This window comes from Scophthalmus maximus, chromosome 17 (assembly GCF_022379125.1).
Source record: "Scophthalmus maximus strain ysfricsl-2021 chromosome 17, ASM2237912v1, whole genome shotgun sequence".
NCBI classification, from domain to species: Eukaryota; Metazoa; Chordata; class Actinopteri; order Pleuronectiformes; family Scophthalmidae; genus Scophthalmus; species Scophthalmus maximus.
In genome coordinates, this window is record NC_061531.1 from 7338921 (window position 1) to 7353507 (window position 14587).

Below are 14587 nucleotides of genomic sequence, written 5' to 3' on the forward strand. Positions count from 1 at the left end.
TTGTTTTTCTGCGGCTGCTTTCACGCTTTGTCATAGGTCTGAGTCAGAGGGCAACTTGTTGAATGAGAGCTTGGATCGTAACACCTCTGGAACTTTTTATTGACTGTGGGATTTGACTTGATCTGCGGCCTCCAATAATCATTCATGCTTTCATGTTATTTTGACTACAGAAAGAGTTGCCAGCCCCTGATTTTTACTGTCCAATTTTAAAAGAATTGTTGGACATTTTCAGAATATGCTTAAGAAAGCATGAACATTTAGCCTCCCAGACAGGGACAATCAGGTTGCATTATGGGTAGAATCTGGTGTTTTTGACACTGTTGGATACATACACTATAGACTGTGTATAAAATTGGACGTAGTCATCGGGTCGGGAAAGTGAAGCCAATGCGGAAGTGCCTGTAACCTGTATTCTCTGGAATGACCAGCAGAGGGCGACTCCACTGGTTGCACAAAGATGACAATTTCTATTGAAGTCTATGAGGAAATTACTCTACGTGTCACTTAATTTATGTCAGTAAACTTTTGCCTGAGGAGTGGATAATGTGTGATTGACAGCTAGTACCGTCCAATAGGTGCAGGTTGCAGGCGGTAGGTGGATGTGCAGTAATGAGGTCAAGGTCAAGCCCAACCCCACTCCTCCAAATATGGGGTTTCAAAAAACCAAGATGGCGCTGATCAAAGTTCTTAACCGGTGGCTATGGTTGAGGCCGTGTTCTTGGTCCACAACCAGCTAAGAGATGCAAACGTGATTTATTGTACACTCTTCTTTGTCGTTTTCAATGGCGGTTGGCAACCAGGGTAATAGGCGCATTATTGGCAAAGTTTTCCCTTTTCTCTGACAGTGGCAAATGTTAAAATGTGGCTGAAAAGAAAAAGAAGAGCGGCAGAGGTAGTGACATTTTTAATTCTAGTGTTTATTTGTTTTTAAAACCAATATACTGTTTGATTTGATAGGTTCGAAAGAAGTTGTCATTTGATGTTTAATGTAGTGTTCAAAGACAACAATCCTAACCACAACCACAACCCTAACAGTAACCGAATTAAACGCTGCATTCAAATGCTTTAAAAGTGTAAAAATCAAAGAAAATATGTGAGATGTTAGGTCGTTGCGCGCCATCTTTTGAATTCCAGGAGACGTGACAACACGCATGCGCAAGCAGTGAACAAGCTCATTCTTATCTGGTTCTTAGAACCGTGTTCTCAATCTCAGACATACCTCTCTTAGTTCTCAAACCATTGGGTAATGTCAAAGTGGATTGCCACTTGGTTTTGTTGACCTATATTTCTAATAGGTTTAATCTGTAAACTTTACTTCTTGGGTTGGGAAGGCCAACTCACCAAACTGTCTAAAGAAGGTTTTCCATCATAAGCGAGGTTTCCTCTGCCGGGCTTTCCTAACATGTACACAGTGGGACAGTATGCTCCCCCTCATCCGTCACACCTCAACTCGTGACCCCTCAGGGAGCTTGTGCACAGGTCCGTGAGGCCGGATGACGGGCGGCTTCCTCCACCAATCACAGCACCCTGCTCAATTTATCATCCTCCAACCACAAGAGGCGCGCGGCGGGCAGAAACGAGTAAAGGCGGACATCGCCTGAGCGCCTCCATCACTCAGCTCACTGCGTCGTACGAATTAACGGTCGACGGCTGGCTGTGACGGAAACAACACAGAAGTATCTTTTTTTTCCTTTTTAAAAAAAATCAATTTGCAGTTTTTTTTATTTACGGCACAAACATGACACGTCTGAAGATACTCCATGCCAGCGGGATGCTGCTGATACTTGTGACACAATGTGTCGCCATCGTAAGGTAACCGGAGTTTTGACAGCCGATGTTCTCTGTGTGCTCATATCACGTCCTTCGGTATAACTCTCAGAAAAATATCATTGAACGCACCGTGTGTGTGTGTGTGTGTGTGTCAACTTCCTCATTCGGCTCTTTACCGTTACAATCAACCGCACGTGTTTCCAATTAACATGCGCCGTCGTTGCCGCTTCCAGGTGAACGTTACGCTTCTCTCTGCGTTTGTTCGGGTGCAGGATGTTCATGTAGAAAGTTGCAACTGCTGGATCATGCCTCTCTCCGCCTCCTCCTCCTCAGAGTGCCCCTCCACAAGACCAGGAGCCTGCGCCGCCTGATGAGCGACAACGGGATGTCTCTGGAGGAGCTGCACGCTTTGGCGAAGAGCACCGGGGCGTCGGACGACTCCCCCTCGCCGAACCTGCCCGTGGAGAGGCTGACCAACTTCATGGATGTATGTGCAGCCCCTTGAACACACTGGGTTTGCGAGTTAAATGCGAACGGTTGTCATTGACAGTCGTTATCGTCAGCAGAAACTCACTGAGGCTGATAACACGTGTCAATCACACTTGCCCAGTTGCACCACACAAGACGAATAGCTCCACGCCATACTGTGGCTGAGTGAGAATCCATAAGATCAATATTTGAGCAGTTTTGCCAGCGTAGGAAGGGATGAAATAAAGTAAATATTAGACTTATGCACCCATGATATTGTTAACATGGGTCTTTTTTGGCTGTTGGTGGAAACGATTGGGAAGACGGTTGACGTGGCAACCGAGACCAGACCTCTCCGTTGAGGAATTTCCGTCTATCCTCCCCGGAGAAACTCTTAAGATGAGTCTTCTCAGGCACCAAGCAAGGTCATCTTATCTATGGCAAGTTGAAACAATCATTGAGCAGCTGAAGTCTCACTCGAGGTGTCATAGTCGCGGGGAGATGACGACATTACTCAAAGCTTAATACACTACAGAGACCGGGGATGGGCAGACTATCTTGGGACGCAGAACACTGTGAACCGGTTGATCTGTGTAGCGAACCGGAAGTCTCCTCAATATTGAGCTCTTATAATAGATAGTTCTGCTTAAGACATCCACGGTGTCCGTCTCCCTGAATCAGCAACCACCCCCTCAATTATTTCATTTCACTCTCCACATTTGTGAAGTGTTTAAATGTAGAGTTAACTTTGATGTAGAGCTTGTCACTGTGCAGGCACTCCCACATTGCCCCCATCTGGAAGAGGTCACTTCCCTCCTCTATTCACAAGAGAAAAGTTTTTAAATGTGCAAAAAAAATGAGGACGCCCAGCTGGTCCGGGCCAAACGTCTACCTATTCCAGATCTACCTTAAGGTGTAAGTGTTGGTGATGTCTTAATGTTTTGGTTCTGTTGGTTTGTGTAGAAAATGCCCCGTGATTTCTTGACAAAAAAAATCTACATGGATAACTTTATTGTTTTTTAAAGTAACAGTAAAAGGAAATGCCACCTTTTCCAGACACATATAAAACCCCCATAGCTTTTGATGTTCATTATTCAGGTATGCTTTTGTGTTTTAATTGGTAGTGTCTGCTGACAGCTGACTGCTTACAGACGCGCCTAAATGTACCCGACATAAGTTAGTTACACCTGCACATTCCTGCCCAAAGTTTCAGTCTGCTGTGAAAAATGTTTAATCTTTTTTTATGTTTCTTCCAACTGTCGACTCCGCAGGCTCAGTACTACGGGGTGATCAGCATCGGCACCCCTCCACAGGACTTCTCTGTGCTGTTTGACACCGGCTCCTCCAACCTGTGGGTCCCCTCCATTCACTGCACCTTCTTTGATTTGGCCTGCTGTGAGTGTGTCTCCTTTACTATAGTAGATACTGTGCATGTATGCAAATGGTAAACGGACTGCATTTATATAGCAATTAAGATTACAAGTCACATTCATACTGCGCTTTTTCTATCATTCATACACTGCCCACACAGCCGTCGGGGACAATTTTAGGGTTCAGTGTCTCGCCCAACTACACTTAAGCGACGTTGTGTGCCCTGATAAAAGGCAAGCATTTTTAAACGTGAGCTTGAGCAGAAACACCGTTGCTGATCGTACATGTGAGCTTGCCACCAATCTACATGAACAGCTGATGGGAAAAGTACTGAACAGATGTTTCCAGCTGCGTGAGGAAATGTGTCAGTTTCTAGACAGAAAAGGGAAAGACATAGCAGAGCTCCGTGACACAAAGTTTCTCTGTGAGCTTGCATTTATGTGAGACATAACAAGCCATCTCGATGTGCTGAACCTGCAGCTTCAGGGTCGGGGCCACGTCATCACAGACATTGCGCTGCGGTGAGGGCTTTTAAAACCAAGTTTTGGCTGTGGGAGACTCAGATGCTGCAAGGAAACCTGGGCCATTTTGCATGCTGCCAAACCATAAAAACGCAGATTTGTGCACAGTTTGCTGAAAAACTCAGCGTACTCACAGCCGAGTTTACCCAACGATTTGCCGACTTTGAAGAACAGAAACGTAGATTTGAACTGCTCAGTAATCCGTTTGCAGTTGACGTAGAAAGCGCACCAACCAACCTTCAAATGGAACTGAGTGAACTCCAGTGTAGTGACACGCTCAAGTCAAAGTATCACGCTCTGGGCGCTGCACAGTTTCCATGTTTAATCCCTGATACAATGCCCCACCTCCGTACCCAAGCTGCTCAAATGCTCTATGTTCGGCAGCACATATCTATGTGAACAACTGTTCTCTTTGATGAAGATGAACAAAACGTCACACAGGAGTCGCCTCACTGACAAACACCTCCACTTAATCCTGAGGATCTCCTCAGCTCAGCCCCCAAACATTGATGAAATACTAGCATCCAAGAAGAGATGACAGGTATGTGGCTTGGACCAATGTGCATCAGAGTGAATCAGAGTGTAGCAAACAAAGCTTTAATGAATGTTTTCTGCAGTAGCACGTGAATGGGCCATGAGTAATGTGGGTGGGCCAGTGCCGCCCAGGCTCATTACTGGCTATGCGTCTGCTACTGACGTAAATTCTTGCCCATCTATTGGGGAGATCCATCTCACGTAAGGGATGATGAAGGGCCTTAGGTGTGTTATGTGAAGTGTTTTGTTTTTTTTAAGTCTGCAAAATTGCAATGTGAAACCAAAACTAACCAGGTCAAAAGTAAAAGATGGACCTTGGTGCGGAAACTTTTGTGAAAATTAGTTTTCACCGGCAGAATACACACAAACATTTTGCTGTATTCTCTGCCTTCATTCGTTTCACCTTTTACGTAAAGCTCACTCCATAGATTTTGCTCCATTGTTTCTCCTGCCAGCCCCCTCGTACAATCTCTGGAGAATTTCCGAGTGGGCATGTGAAAATACAGCAATGAAGTGTTGATTGTTAAAATAAAAACTATGCCTTCCCCAGCGGTGTTATCGGAGCCCCCTGCTCTACCCAGATGTCACAGTATGATCTGGAGATCATGTCCAGATTCATTCGTCATATGTGAACGGCAAATTCCTGAGAATGTCCGGACGCAATTTTGCGGACATTTTCCGGCGTTCATGTCTTAAAACAACTCAACTTAACTGTACATGTTGTCTGTCCTGTTTCAGAGGGACAGACGTTTAAAGGACAACAAAGTTACAGAAACCCGTGGGTTTTCATTTTGATCAGCTGTCCTCTCTCCCGTCTCATCAGGGCTTCATCATCGCTACAACTCGAAGAAGTCAAGCACATATGTGAAGAATGGCACAGAGTTCTCCATCCAGTACGGCAGAGGCAGTCTGTCAGGCTTCATCAGCGAGGACACTGTCTCTGTGAGCTCGAGACTCTCGCTTTCAAAGCTCTTTTTTTCACGGCATTTCCTCAGCTTTAGTGGTCACGCCATTTCCATCATTCAATTATGAGACATTTCTCTGCTTCCCTTTCTGCTCCTTGTAGCTTGCAGGCCTGTCTGTTGCTGGTCAACAGTTTGCTGAAGCAGTGAAGCAGCCTGGCATCACATTTGCTGTTGCCCGGTTCGATGGGGTCTTGGGCATGGCCTACCCTGCCATATCGGTAGATCATGTCACCCCGGTGTTTGACACAGCAATGGCTGCCAAGCTGCTTCCCCAGAACGTCTTCTCCTTCTACATAAGCAGGTTGGTTTCTTACAGAAGATAAATAAATGATACAAATATAATTATTCTTCAGACTTTCATACTGGTTTAATTGTTGTCTGGGCTTTGTTATTGTTAATTCAGCAACTTTGGATTTGTCACACTTGTGAAGTGAGGTGGCTTATTTCTGTGTGAGTGACAAGTCTGCCCATCCTGTGTCACAGAGACCCAACGGCAGCAGTCGGAGGAGAGCTAATGCTGGGTGGGGCAGATCCACAGTACTATAGCGGAGACCTGCACTATGTTAATGTCACACGCAAAGCCTACTGGCAGATTGAGATGACTGGGTGAGAAGGACTTGAGAGGCTTCATTTTTACAAGGTGTAGTCGCACATACTCTGTTTGTAATGGCAACAGTTCTCTTTTGTTTCCACAGCTTGTGGGATTTTCTTGGGACTTTAAAGAAGATATGCACATAAATTGCCTTCTGTTTTGAAGTTTAAATTGATTTTAAAGGCTGCATTAAAGCATGTGCATCAGTTACCTGCCAACTTTTCCTGCAATGAAAATAAACTGATGCCTCTTCTCTCTCTCTCTGCCCCGCCTTGCTGCTCTGTTCCTTACCTGCCCTGCAGAGTTGAAGTTGGCAATCAGCTGACTATTTGCAAAGCCGGTTGCCAGGCCATTGTTGACACAGGAACATCCCTAATTGTGGGTCCCCGTGAGGAAATCAGAGCGCTGCAGAAAGCCATTGGAGCTCTTCCCTTTCTAATGGGAGAGGTATAGTGGGGGAAAAAATACAAAGTCACTCAGTTTGGTTTTCTTTGTTTCTGCTTTGGAGAGATCATGTCCTCTTCTCTCCCTCGCAGTACTTCATTGACTGTAAAAGGATTCCATCTCTGCCCGTCGTCTCCTTCAACATCGGAGGGAAGATGTTCAACTTGACTGGAGACGATTACATCATGAAGGTAGATGGATTAATGACAGATGACATGTTCCTTCATTCTGGTGATATAGTCCCATACAGTGTTCTATTATTACTAGCTATAGGACAGAGAATTGTCCCTTGAAGTTAACTGATATTATCTTTCAAACATGGAAATAATTGACTATCCTTTTTTGTGCAGGAGTCCCAGATGGGTTCATCGATCTGTCTGTCAGGATTCATGGCCATGGATATCCCGCCTCCTGCTGGGCCCCTGTGGATTCTGGGAGATGTATTTATTGGGAAGTACTACACTGTGTTCGACAGGAGCGCTGATCGTGTGGGGTTCGCCCCTGCCAAGTAGTTACATAGCACTGTATGAAAAGGAGATCACACAGGCAGAAAGTATGTAATGTTTTTCCTGCAATAACAAGAGCACACTGAGAACAAAGACCCCTGCAAAGGCTCAGCAATCCCCCACCTATCTGCTGTTTTACCTAGTATTTCTAGAGCCGGATCTCTCCCAACATGTAATCACCTCGCTGTTGCCATGCTCAAGACCCATCTTTGATTAAAAGAAAATAATGTGTATCATCCATAACTTTGAGTAATCCAAACAAACAAGACCAGTCGCACGACTTCATTGGCAGAGGTAATCTCCACATAGTTGGCGTACAGACGTGTTCTGCAAATGAACAAATAGACCGCTTCAGTGTCTTGCTCTTGCCTGTGAAGCTGCTTTTGGATTTTTGAGCTTTAACATTGCGTATTTTTGGTATGGTAGGGTTCAATCAGAACAATGGATTTTGAGAAAAACATTTTTGGGGTGTATAATTATTGTACCTCAATGCTTTAAAAGGTACAAATGCTCCAAACTTTTGAATGTTAATTTCTAGAAAAACTGAAGTTTCCATTTTTCAAATTTTATAACTAGATTTCTAAACATAACTGGAGCTGATTTGTACACTGAACATATCTCAGGATGTTTCTTTTAACAAGCCAATGTGAATTTTATTGTCAAATATCACTGAATAAAAGTTAATAATCAAAGATGACCATACAGACTGTCATTTGTAACATTTAATGTAGTAGTATACAAAGTGCTGCACAGTTCAACTCCAAAGCTTAACCAAAAAAAAAAAAGGCTGAGGAAAATATACACAGCATGCGACACAGCATATGGCTAGTATGCACTCCACAAGGTAGAAGTAGTGGTCTACTTTGGGTTTTGTTTTACAATAACATTACACATGTGGCACAGTGACTCCCCTCATCAACACAGTCACTTGTAGCACAAAGAAGGTCTGCAAAGGAAGACGCTCAATATGCACACAGATTACTTATAGCCATACATCCAGAACAAAGCATTGAATCAGTGCTAATAAATAACTGGATCTTTTTGGTTACAAATGTACAATGAATAGAAAAATATCAACCTGTTTCTCCATTATTATCTAGAGTATTTTAAACTGAATGCACAACAGAACCATAAACACAAATCCCTCTGGGATTGGGACTAAGGAGACACTTGCGCCTTATCACTGCATTTTTTTTTCTTCATTCTAAGGCTAAAAGTGAGAACAAAAAGCAGCCATGATTATTTTGGACAACATTTTGAGCACTACTTTAGTGTAGTTACTGGACCCACTGTCACGTGGAACTGTGCAGCTCAGTTTGATGAAGCTCCACTGAGGACCAGGCTAATCTAAGATCGGAAGCCTTGGTTCTGTTACGTAACTGCAGATCTGCGAGTAGATCCTCCTTGATCAGATCATATTCTCCAGATTAGCACCTGTAATCTATTAACATACACATGTAGCTTCAGTATAGTCCAGTACTTGTACTCTTTGAGCTATGTGAAACTGCCCTAATCCATGTCTGGCAACCTACTCATGACACCGGGCCAGATCAGTACCTAGGATTTAATGTGGACTTAGACGTGCACAGGAACACAAACAAGGTACTGCAGTAGCAACAGGCTCCGTGCGCCAACTGGAATAAAGAAAGTAGCTGAAGTCAACACTGAAACTAACTCACCAAGTGACAAACGCACGCTTCTCCTGCTGGTTATCGCCACCAGTGTGTTGTTGGTCATGGATTTCTGATACTGTAGAGGGGGAAAAGTTTCTGGCGGAGGGTGTACTCCCCTGCTACAAAGATCTAGACCCAGCCCACAAGTGTTTGCAACACTCAACGGTCTACATTTGAACATGATATAGAATGAAAAGGATCTACCCTGAAATTTAAATTATGCAAAACATAGTAAACAACAGAGTGAAAACGGAAACACGTTTGCACAACTTTGTTTCATACCAGTGCAAAAACAACCTGTGATGAGGCCGTGCAAAATAAATATTAGCTGATAAAGCATCAGACCTGTGAACCCAAGCAAAAAATGTGAGACCGGAGAAAAAAACAACTGTTCACAATGGCAAACAAAGAGCAGCTCTGTGTCAGACAGACGGTCACATGGAAACGTTAAGTGACTGCGATAAAATGATGGGGCTGCATTTGTTCGAATTTCATGAATGAGCAACAGATCCAAAAACTGTGTACTCCCTGTAGATGCCGTTACATTTCATTTGTGGATGTAGATTCAGTTTTGCATCAAATTTCTGTTGTGAAATTAGAGTCGTTAAAATGGTCATTAACTCATAGGTCGACGTATTATCCACCCAATTGATTTCTAGATTAGGTAGCAAACACATCCAGGCTGCAGACTTTCCGAACTGTTTGTTCTTACACATGCGTGGAGCCATGTAGAGCAAACGGTGTGGCATATGTGGCCACTGTACAAATTATATTTTTTTGCTTTACAAAAATTTGACACATTGTTGTGTTTAAACATGGCAAATGGGGCATGAAACATTAGCATGTCTCTTTAACTCAAAGACGTTGAGTCCTTCAGGCTGATCAACAGTTTATTAGCTTGGCAGACACACGATCAACATCACAGTCTATCCCTCTACACAGTTGTGACCATGGTGACTTTAACAGCATCAGACAGTTCTGTATTCTTAAAACTCTCTACCCGATAAAAAAGTGCACGAATATGACATTATCCACTTCATAAGAATCAGTCGATCCAAGGTTCAGGCCCTCCGTCCCGCTGTGTGATGCCCGAACAACATGCCTGCTTTTAGCTTACTAATACAATGGCTTTGGTGAGAGCCATGAATTCCAGTGACCCTTAGCTTTCAACTGAGATGAAAATATTTGGATGAAGACACCACATACAGTTTTTGTGGCAAACGGATCAACACGAAGTAACTGCGACTGTGTATCACACTTTTTGTCACAAATGTTTGTGAAGAGGCATTTAGAAATTAAGAGACTGTGTTTAAGGAGAGAGGTTGATTCCATGCAGTTTTTTCCTTTTCTTTCTCCAGGACCCTCATTTTGGCTGGAGGTCACTATTGGCCACACATCTGTGTGGTTGACATTTCAGTCCACGTTTGCTGCGTTGGGGGAAGGTCGTCATGGATGAGGGGGTTGTGCCATGGCAGTTCTAAGCAGCCCTTCAGGATCTGAGAGGGCACAGTAGAGTGTATAACCCAGCTCGTCCACTTCCTGTTCCGTCAGCTCACAGAATAAGTTAACTTTAGGGCTGAGGGAACACGGCAGCCTGCCGGCCTCCAAGTGTCCCACTAGCGCTCGTAGCAGCTGAAGGAAGCGATCAGCCAGTGCTTCCTGGGTCCAGTCGCCTTCTTTTTCGCTCAACAACAAGATTGAATTGGTGAGCTGGCTGGCATTGAGCCGGTGAAGTGCAGGGTTGAGCTTGCACACCGCCTTCGCTACCTTTAGGCAGGCGCTTCGGCAGCCTCCATCCTCCTGATCCAGAGCCCGGAGTCGTGCCGTCTCAGCCACGCGGAAGCTCTGCCGCCAAAGGTTTTCATGGCGCTCCGCTACAAGCCGATGTGGTTTAGCTATCAACGAGGTTCCATCCTCCATCACAAGTAAGGGTAAGAAGTCTACGTACAGCTTCCTGTCCGTCTCGTACTGTACCTCCAGGGTCAGTGTTTCGGAGGGAACCACAGGACGGATGACATAGTCCAAAACACTCCCTATAGCTGGCCAGTTGATGGAGCCGGCCACAAGCTTGTCAAAGACCTCGAGGACTGTTTTAGGGGAGAGGTAACCTCCGACCATGCAGCGGTCCCAGTAGCTGCTATTCCGTGGGAAATATTCCAAGTTCTCCCTACGAACAAGCCAGAAACCAGGGACATTCATGATAGTGTCCTCCCCAGGGATGGACGACCACAGGTTCTTCTCCAAGATAAGAGGCACCATAAGCTGGGCGTGGTCTGCTGTGACCACCTAAAAAGAAGGAGGAAGGGAAAAACAAAACCCAACAAATTTCAGAGTCACTATAAATCACTAGAGTGCTCGAAGGGGCTAAAACTAAAACACTTTTGTCGAAAAGTAGGACTTAATGTGTGACACCTCTTACCTGCAGATCATCATACAGGCTGCCACTAAGGTACATCTCTCGGAGCGGCATGTCAGGCAGTTTGGCGTGAAGAAACACCCTGAGTTCTGCACAGATGTCCAGCGCTGCCCTCCTGGCCACAGCCTGCTCCTCACTAGGTATGTTCACGTTATGCTGGTAGAACTCCCACAGATGTTCCTGCAGAGACAAGCGCATCCGGGCCCGCAGCAGGTCAGTCTGCGTGGCACCACTGCCCCCCACAGCAGCACGGCCCACGGCCCTTCGCAGACAGTCTGAAGAGATTGGAGGCAAGAGGATGCATTTGTTCAAAAAATGCAGAAGAATCATCTTCCCCCGTTCTAACATGTCAAATAATAGCCCCCTTTATAAAGAGACTGCAATATTGCCATTAAGACGACACTAGTTATACCACTTATGCTTGTTTATTCTGTTCCAAACAAGCTGCAAAAACACCATTCATGAATTAAGAGACTTGTAACAGCGTCTTCATGTGTCCCATCATTCCAGCTCTCCCTTTTACACAGACATGGATTTAGCTCTGTGACCACTTCCACTGATGAGTAAAAGAGGCTAATGACTTTTCAAGGAGAGGCAGTGGGTCAATATGCAAAGGGTGAAAGAGGCATGAGTGTGCTCTTTGAATTAAGAAGCTGAAACATACAAAACTTTAAATCTACAAACACTAAATCAAGAATGAATCAAAACATCAAGGTTCAACTAACATTGTGTCAAACTAATATAGAACTGCCTAGTGACTAACTACAGCAGTACAAAGAGCCATCACCCACTGTAGAGGAAGAGCAAGATTCCTCCAAATAGGCTGTCTGTCAACAGATGAAAAAAAAATTCTTTAAATGCAGTTGGCGGAAAAATCAAGACTGGCTACTCAGACGTTTAAAAAAAAAAGCGAAAAAAAATGTCAAATTTAACTTCTCTTACTTAAGAGTACTTTGTTTTCCTCACCTGGTTCAAACGCATGTGAAGAAGTGGGCAGAGACTGTAGTGACCTGCTAACTGTGGACTTCATGTCACGGTTCAGTACCCGTGGTGACGAACCCATCCAGGCAGGCTCTTCCCAGCTTCTCTGCCCTGTCTGCTCCATCTTGGTGGGGCTGGTGGGAGCACTTATGGCACGGTCATACATCTGTACAACAAAGAATTGTGTGCAAATTTATTCCCCCCCCCTCATCATCACACGAGTGAGGGGCATGGAAAGTTAGAGATAAATGTCTTCTGACTTACTCTTTTGACAGCTAGTGTTGCAATGCCGAGCATTGCCGCTCCGCCCACCCCCAGCACAAGCTTAGCATTGGAAAGCATGAAATCAATGGCTGTGCCGATACCATTGTCATCCTTCTTCCCTTTGCGGTCTCCATTGACCCCTGCCATCCTGCCACTGAGAAGAAGATGAGGAAAGGACGTCAGAGAGGAGACAGACAGACAGGAGGCCATGGAGACGGAGAAAGCATCATCTGAATTCCCTCTCCTGGAGAAGAGGCTACGACATATTGCACACACACACAGTGAGACTGCAGAAGTACAATCAGAGCGTAACCACACCCAACATGATTTTACTCTTTACTGAGAATCTTAGCAGAATTCTACAAGAATAAATCATCCACCATCCCTCTCAGATATTTAACCCCTGACAAAGTATTTTGTTATTGTGAACCCACCTGGGAGATTGCGCCTCCGGACAACCTCTTACCCACCTGCAGATGACCTGTGACCCCCCCCCCGCTTCCCCCTACATAAGCCCACCCAGTCGGCTACTGAGGAAGAACTGGCCCTTCTTCAGTGCGTCCTCCTTGTCCTCGGGTACCGTCAGCGCCTGGCAGCGGCGAAACTCGCGAGCCACGGCGCGGCGATAGTAATTGCGGTCCGTGTACTGCAGGTGACGCCCTGCACGGAGCAGCGCCCTGTACAGCTCCAGCACCGCACTGCGAGACCAGCCGCCCATTAGGGACTACGCATGGAGACGGGGGACACCCTGGCACCTGGGCGAAGGAAAGCAGAGGTTGTATGGTGAAGGGACTGAGCCGAGGGTGACGCAGCAGCTACAGGTATATACAGTATAAAGTTGAATCTGCTCATCGTGCCAGCTGAAAATGTTAAAGAGACTTTGGGTAGAGAGAATAATCAATAGTTAGTTACCAACTTCTCTATCAGTCAATTATCAGTTATGAAGCACTTTGAACTGCACTGACCTGAGAGACAACCAGGAAACGCTAGCTGCCTTTCACCCAATGACAATATGACACAGGTGATGTGAAAGCCCATCCCAGTTTATCCATGATCAATGAGTCCAATAACACTCAGCAGAGACGCACATGTCCAGGGGTCCGGGCGGTCACAGTTACATGCTCGCCAACGTCAGTGACTTCTGTTCAAGCGCTAACTATCGGTAGCAAACATACACATGTGACGCTTACACACGCTGGTCCCCTGTCTCCCTGGAATGTCAACGACTGTCGTGTGACCGATGTAGCCGCAGGGCAGAGAGTGATCAAAACAGCCGAGGTTCCTCAGTCTGTAGAAAATGGCTGGCTCAAATCAAAGTCACACATCTCACGACTGGCGTGTTAGCTTTGACGCGCTAACGAGCTAGCTGTCAGAGCTAGGCAGCGCTGACCTTAGCTTCCGCAAACCCCAAAAGACATTCACAAAAAAAAACAACCAGTAGGACGTACAGTGGGAGCGGACACGTCAGTACGCACAGCAAAGAAACACAAACTAACTCACGTTTCAGGAAATTAGACGGAAGACGTTGGTTTCCAGGCAGGGGCAGGGCTCTGCTCAAGCCGGGGGTCAGATTAGACAGTGACACCGGAAACAAATAGTCCCTCACATACTACATCCGGGGTACTGTTTATTCATTGTAACAATACATCTGTAGATTGTATGGCCACCAATTCTATATCAACGTTTAACATATTCTTTACTACAAGTATAAAAATAATACATTTTCAAAATGAATCATAGAGAAATTAAGCCTCATTACATATTTGAGTTCTTTGATTAAATGCTGGGCCCAATTCTTGTGGTTGCTATGAATCAATGAATCAATCTAAACAGAGTTATACTACTAATGGATGGTAAAAATAAAAATTAAAAATAAAAAACTGCCCTGTATTTAGGATCTTGACAATGAACTACAAAACTGAGCTTACTGCACTGTCCTCAATGGTGTCCTCTCTGTTTAAAGTTACCTCAAATAGATAAGAATAGATAATATACTTCTAGTCTTCTCTGTCAGTGATGTACATGTTTTACTGCATAAAGGCTGTTTGTTGTAGCTGTGCACAACACAAGACAAGATGTTTA

At 45.0% G+C, this 14587-nt stretch overlaps 3 protein-coding genes across 5 annotated transcripts; 1 reads left to right on the top strand and 2 right to left on the bottom strand.

Annotated features, from left to right (window-relative positions):
* Positions 1-1559: 1559 nt before the first annotated feature.
* On the top strand, positions 1560-7868 carry napsa (napsin A aspartic peptidase). Its single transcript, XM_035615240.2, has 9 exons — positions 1560-1812; positions 2104-2257; positions 3510-3633; positions 5488-5606; positions 5731-5930; positions 6113-6235; positions 6524-6668; positions 6758-6856; positions 7016-7868. Exons 1-9 carry the CDS (start codon positions 1739-1741, stop codon positions 7175-7177), a joined length of 1200 nt encoding a protein of 399 aa, XP_035471133.1. The 5' UTR covers positions 1560-1738; the 3' UTR covers positions 7178-7868.
* Positions 7869-9720: 1852 nt separating this feature from the next.
* mief1 (mitochondrial elongation factor 1) lies at positions 9721-12933 on the bottom strand. 2 transcript variants are annotated; one of them, XM_035615235.2, is made up of 5 exons: positions 12506-12933; positions 12227-12407; positions 12052-12087; positions 11264-11535; positions 9721-11130 (listed from the first exon to the last, which is right to left on the bottom strand). In XM_035615235.2, exons 1-5 carry the CDS (start codon positions 12713-12715, stop codon positions 10291-10293), a joined length of 1539 nt encoding a protein of 512 aa, XP_035471128.1. In that variant the 5' UTR covers positions 12716-12933; the 3' UTR covers positions 9721-10290. The 2 variants fall into 2 exon arrangements, with proteins under 2 accessions (XP_035471128.1, XP_035471129.1); XM_035615236.2 differs by lacking the exon at positions 12052-12087.
* On the bottom strand, positions 12518-14124 carry LOC124849453 (MIEF1 upstream open reading frame protein-like). 2 transcript variants are annotated; one of them, XM_047328206.1, is made up of 3 exons: positions 14006-14124; positions 12940-13260; positions 12518-12659 (listed from the first exon to the last, which is right to left on the bottom strand). In XM_047328206.1, the coding sequence occupies exon 2, from the start codon at positions 13221-13223 to the stop codon at positions 13011-13013; it is 213 nt and encodes a 70-aa protein (XP_047184162.1). In that variant the 5' UTR covers positions 13224-13260; positions 14006-14124; the 3' UTR covers positions 12518-12659; positions 12940-13010. The 2 variants fall into 2 exon arrangements, with proteins under 2 accessions (XP_047184162.1, XP_047184163.1); XM_047328207.1 differs by lacking the exon at positions 14006-14124 and adding an exon at positions 13471-13998.
* Between the last annotated feature and the right edge of the window lie 463 nt (positions 14125-14587).

Bases quoted from the DNA above. Each gene is read 5' to 3' on its own strand.
- mief1 (XM_035615235.2), bottom strand. From the start codon at position 12,715: ATGGCCTCCTGTCTGTCTGTCTCCTCTCTGACGTCCTTTCCTCATCTT. The intron at 12,408-12,505 runs GTAAGTCAGAAG...TTTGTTGTACAG, and splicing joins CAACACTAGCTGTCAAAAGA to ATGTATGACCGTGCCATAAG. The intron at 11,131-11,263 runs GTAAGAGGTGTC...CCTTCTTTTTAG, and splicing joins GCCTGTATGATGATCTGCAG to GTGGTCACAGCAGACCACGC.
- LOC124849453 (XM_047328206.1), bottom strand. From the start codon at position 13,223: ATGGGCGGCTGGTCTCGCAGTGCGGTGCTGGAGCTGTACAGGGCGCTG.
- napsa (XM_035615240.2), top strand. From the start codon at position 1,739: ATGACACGTCTGAAGATACTCCATGCCAGCGGGATGCTGCTGATACTT. The intron at 1,813-2,103 runs GTAACCGGAGTT...CCTCCTCCTCAG, and splicing joins CAATGTGTCGCCATCGTAAG to AGTGCCCCTCCACAAGACCA. The intron at 6,669-6,757 runs GTATAGTGGGGG...TCTCCCTCGCAG, and splicing joins TTCCCTTTCTAATGGGAGAG to TACTTCATTGACTGTAAAAG.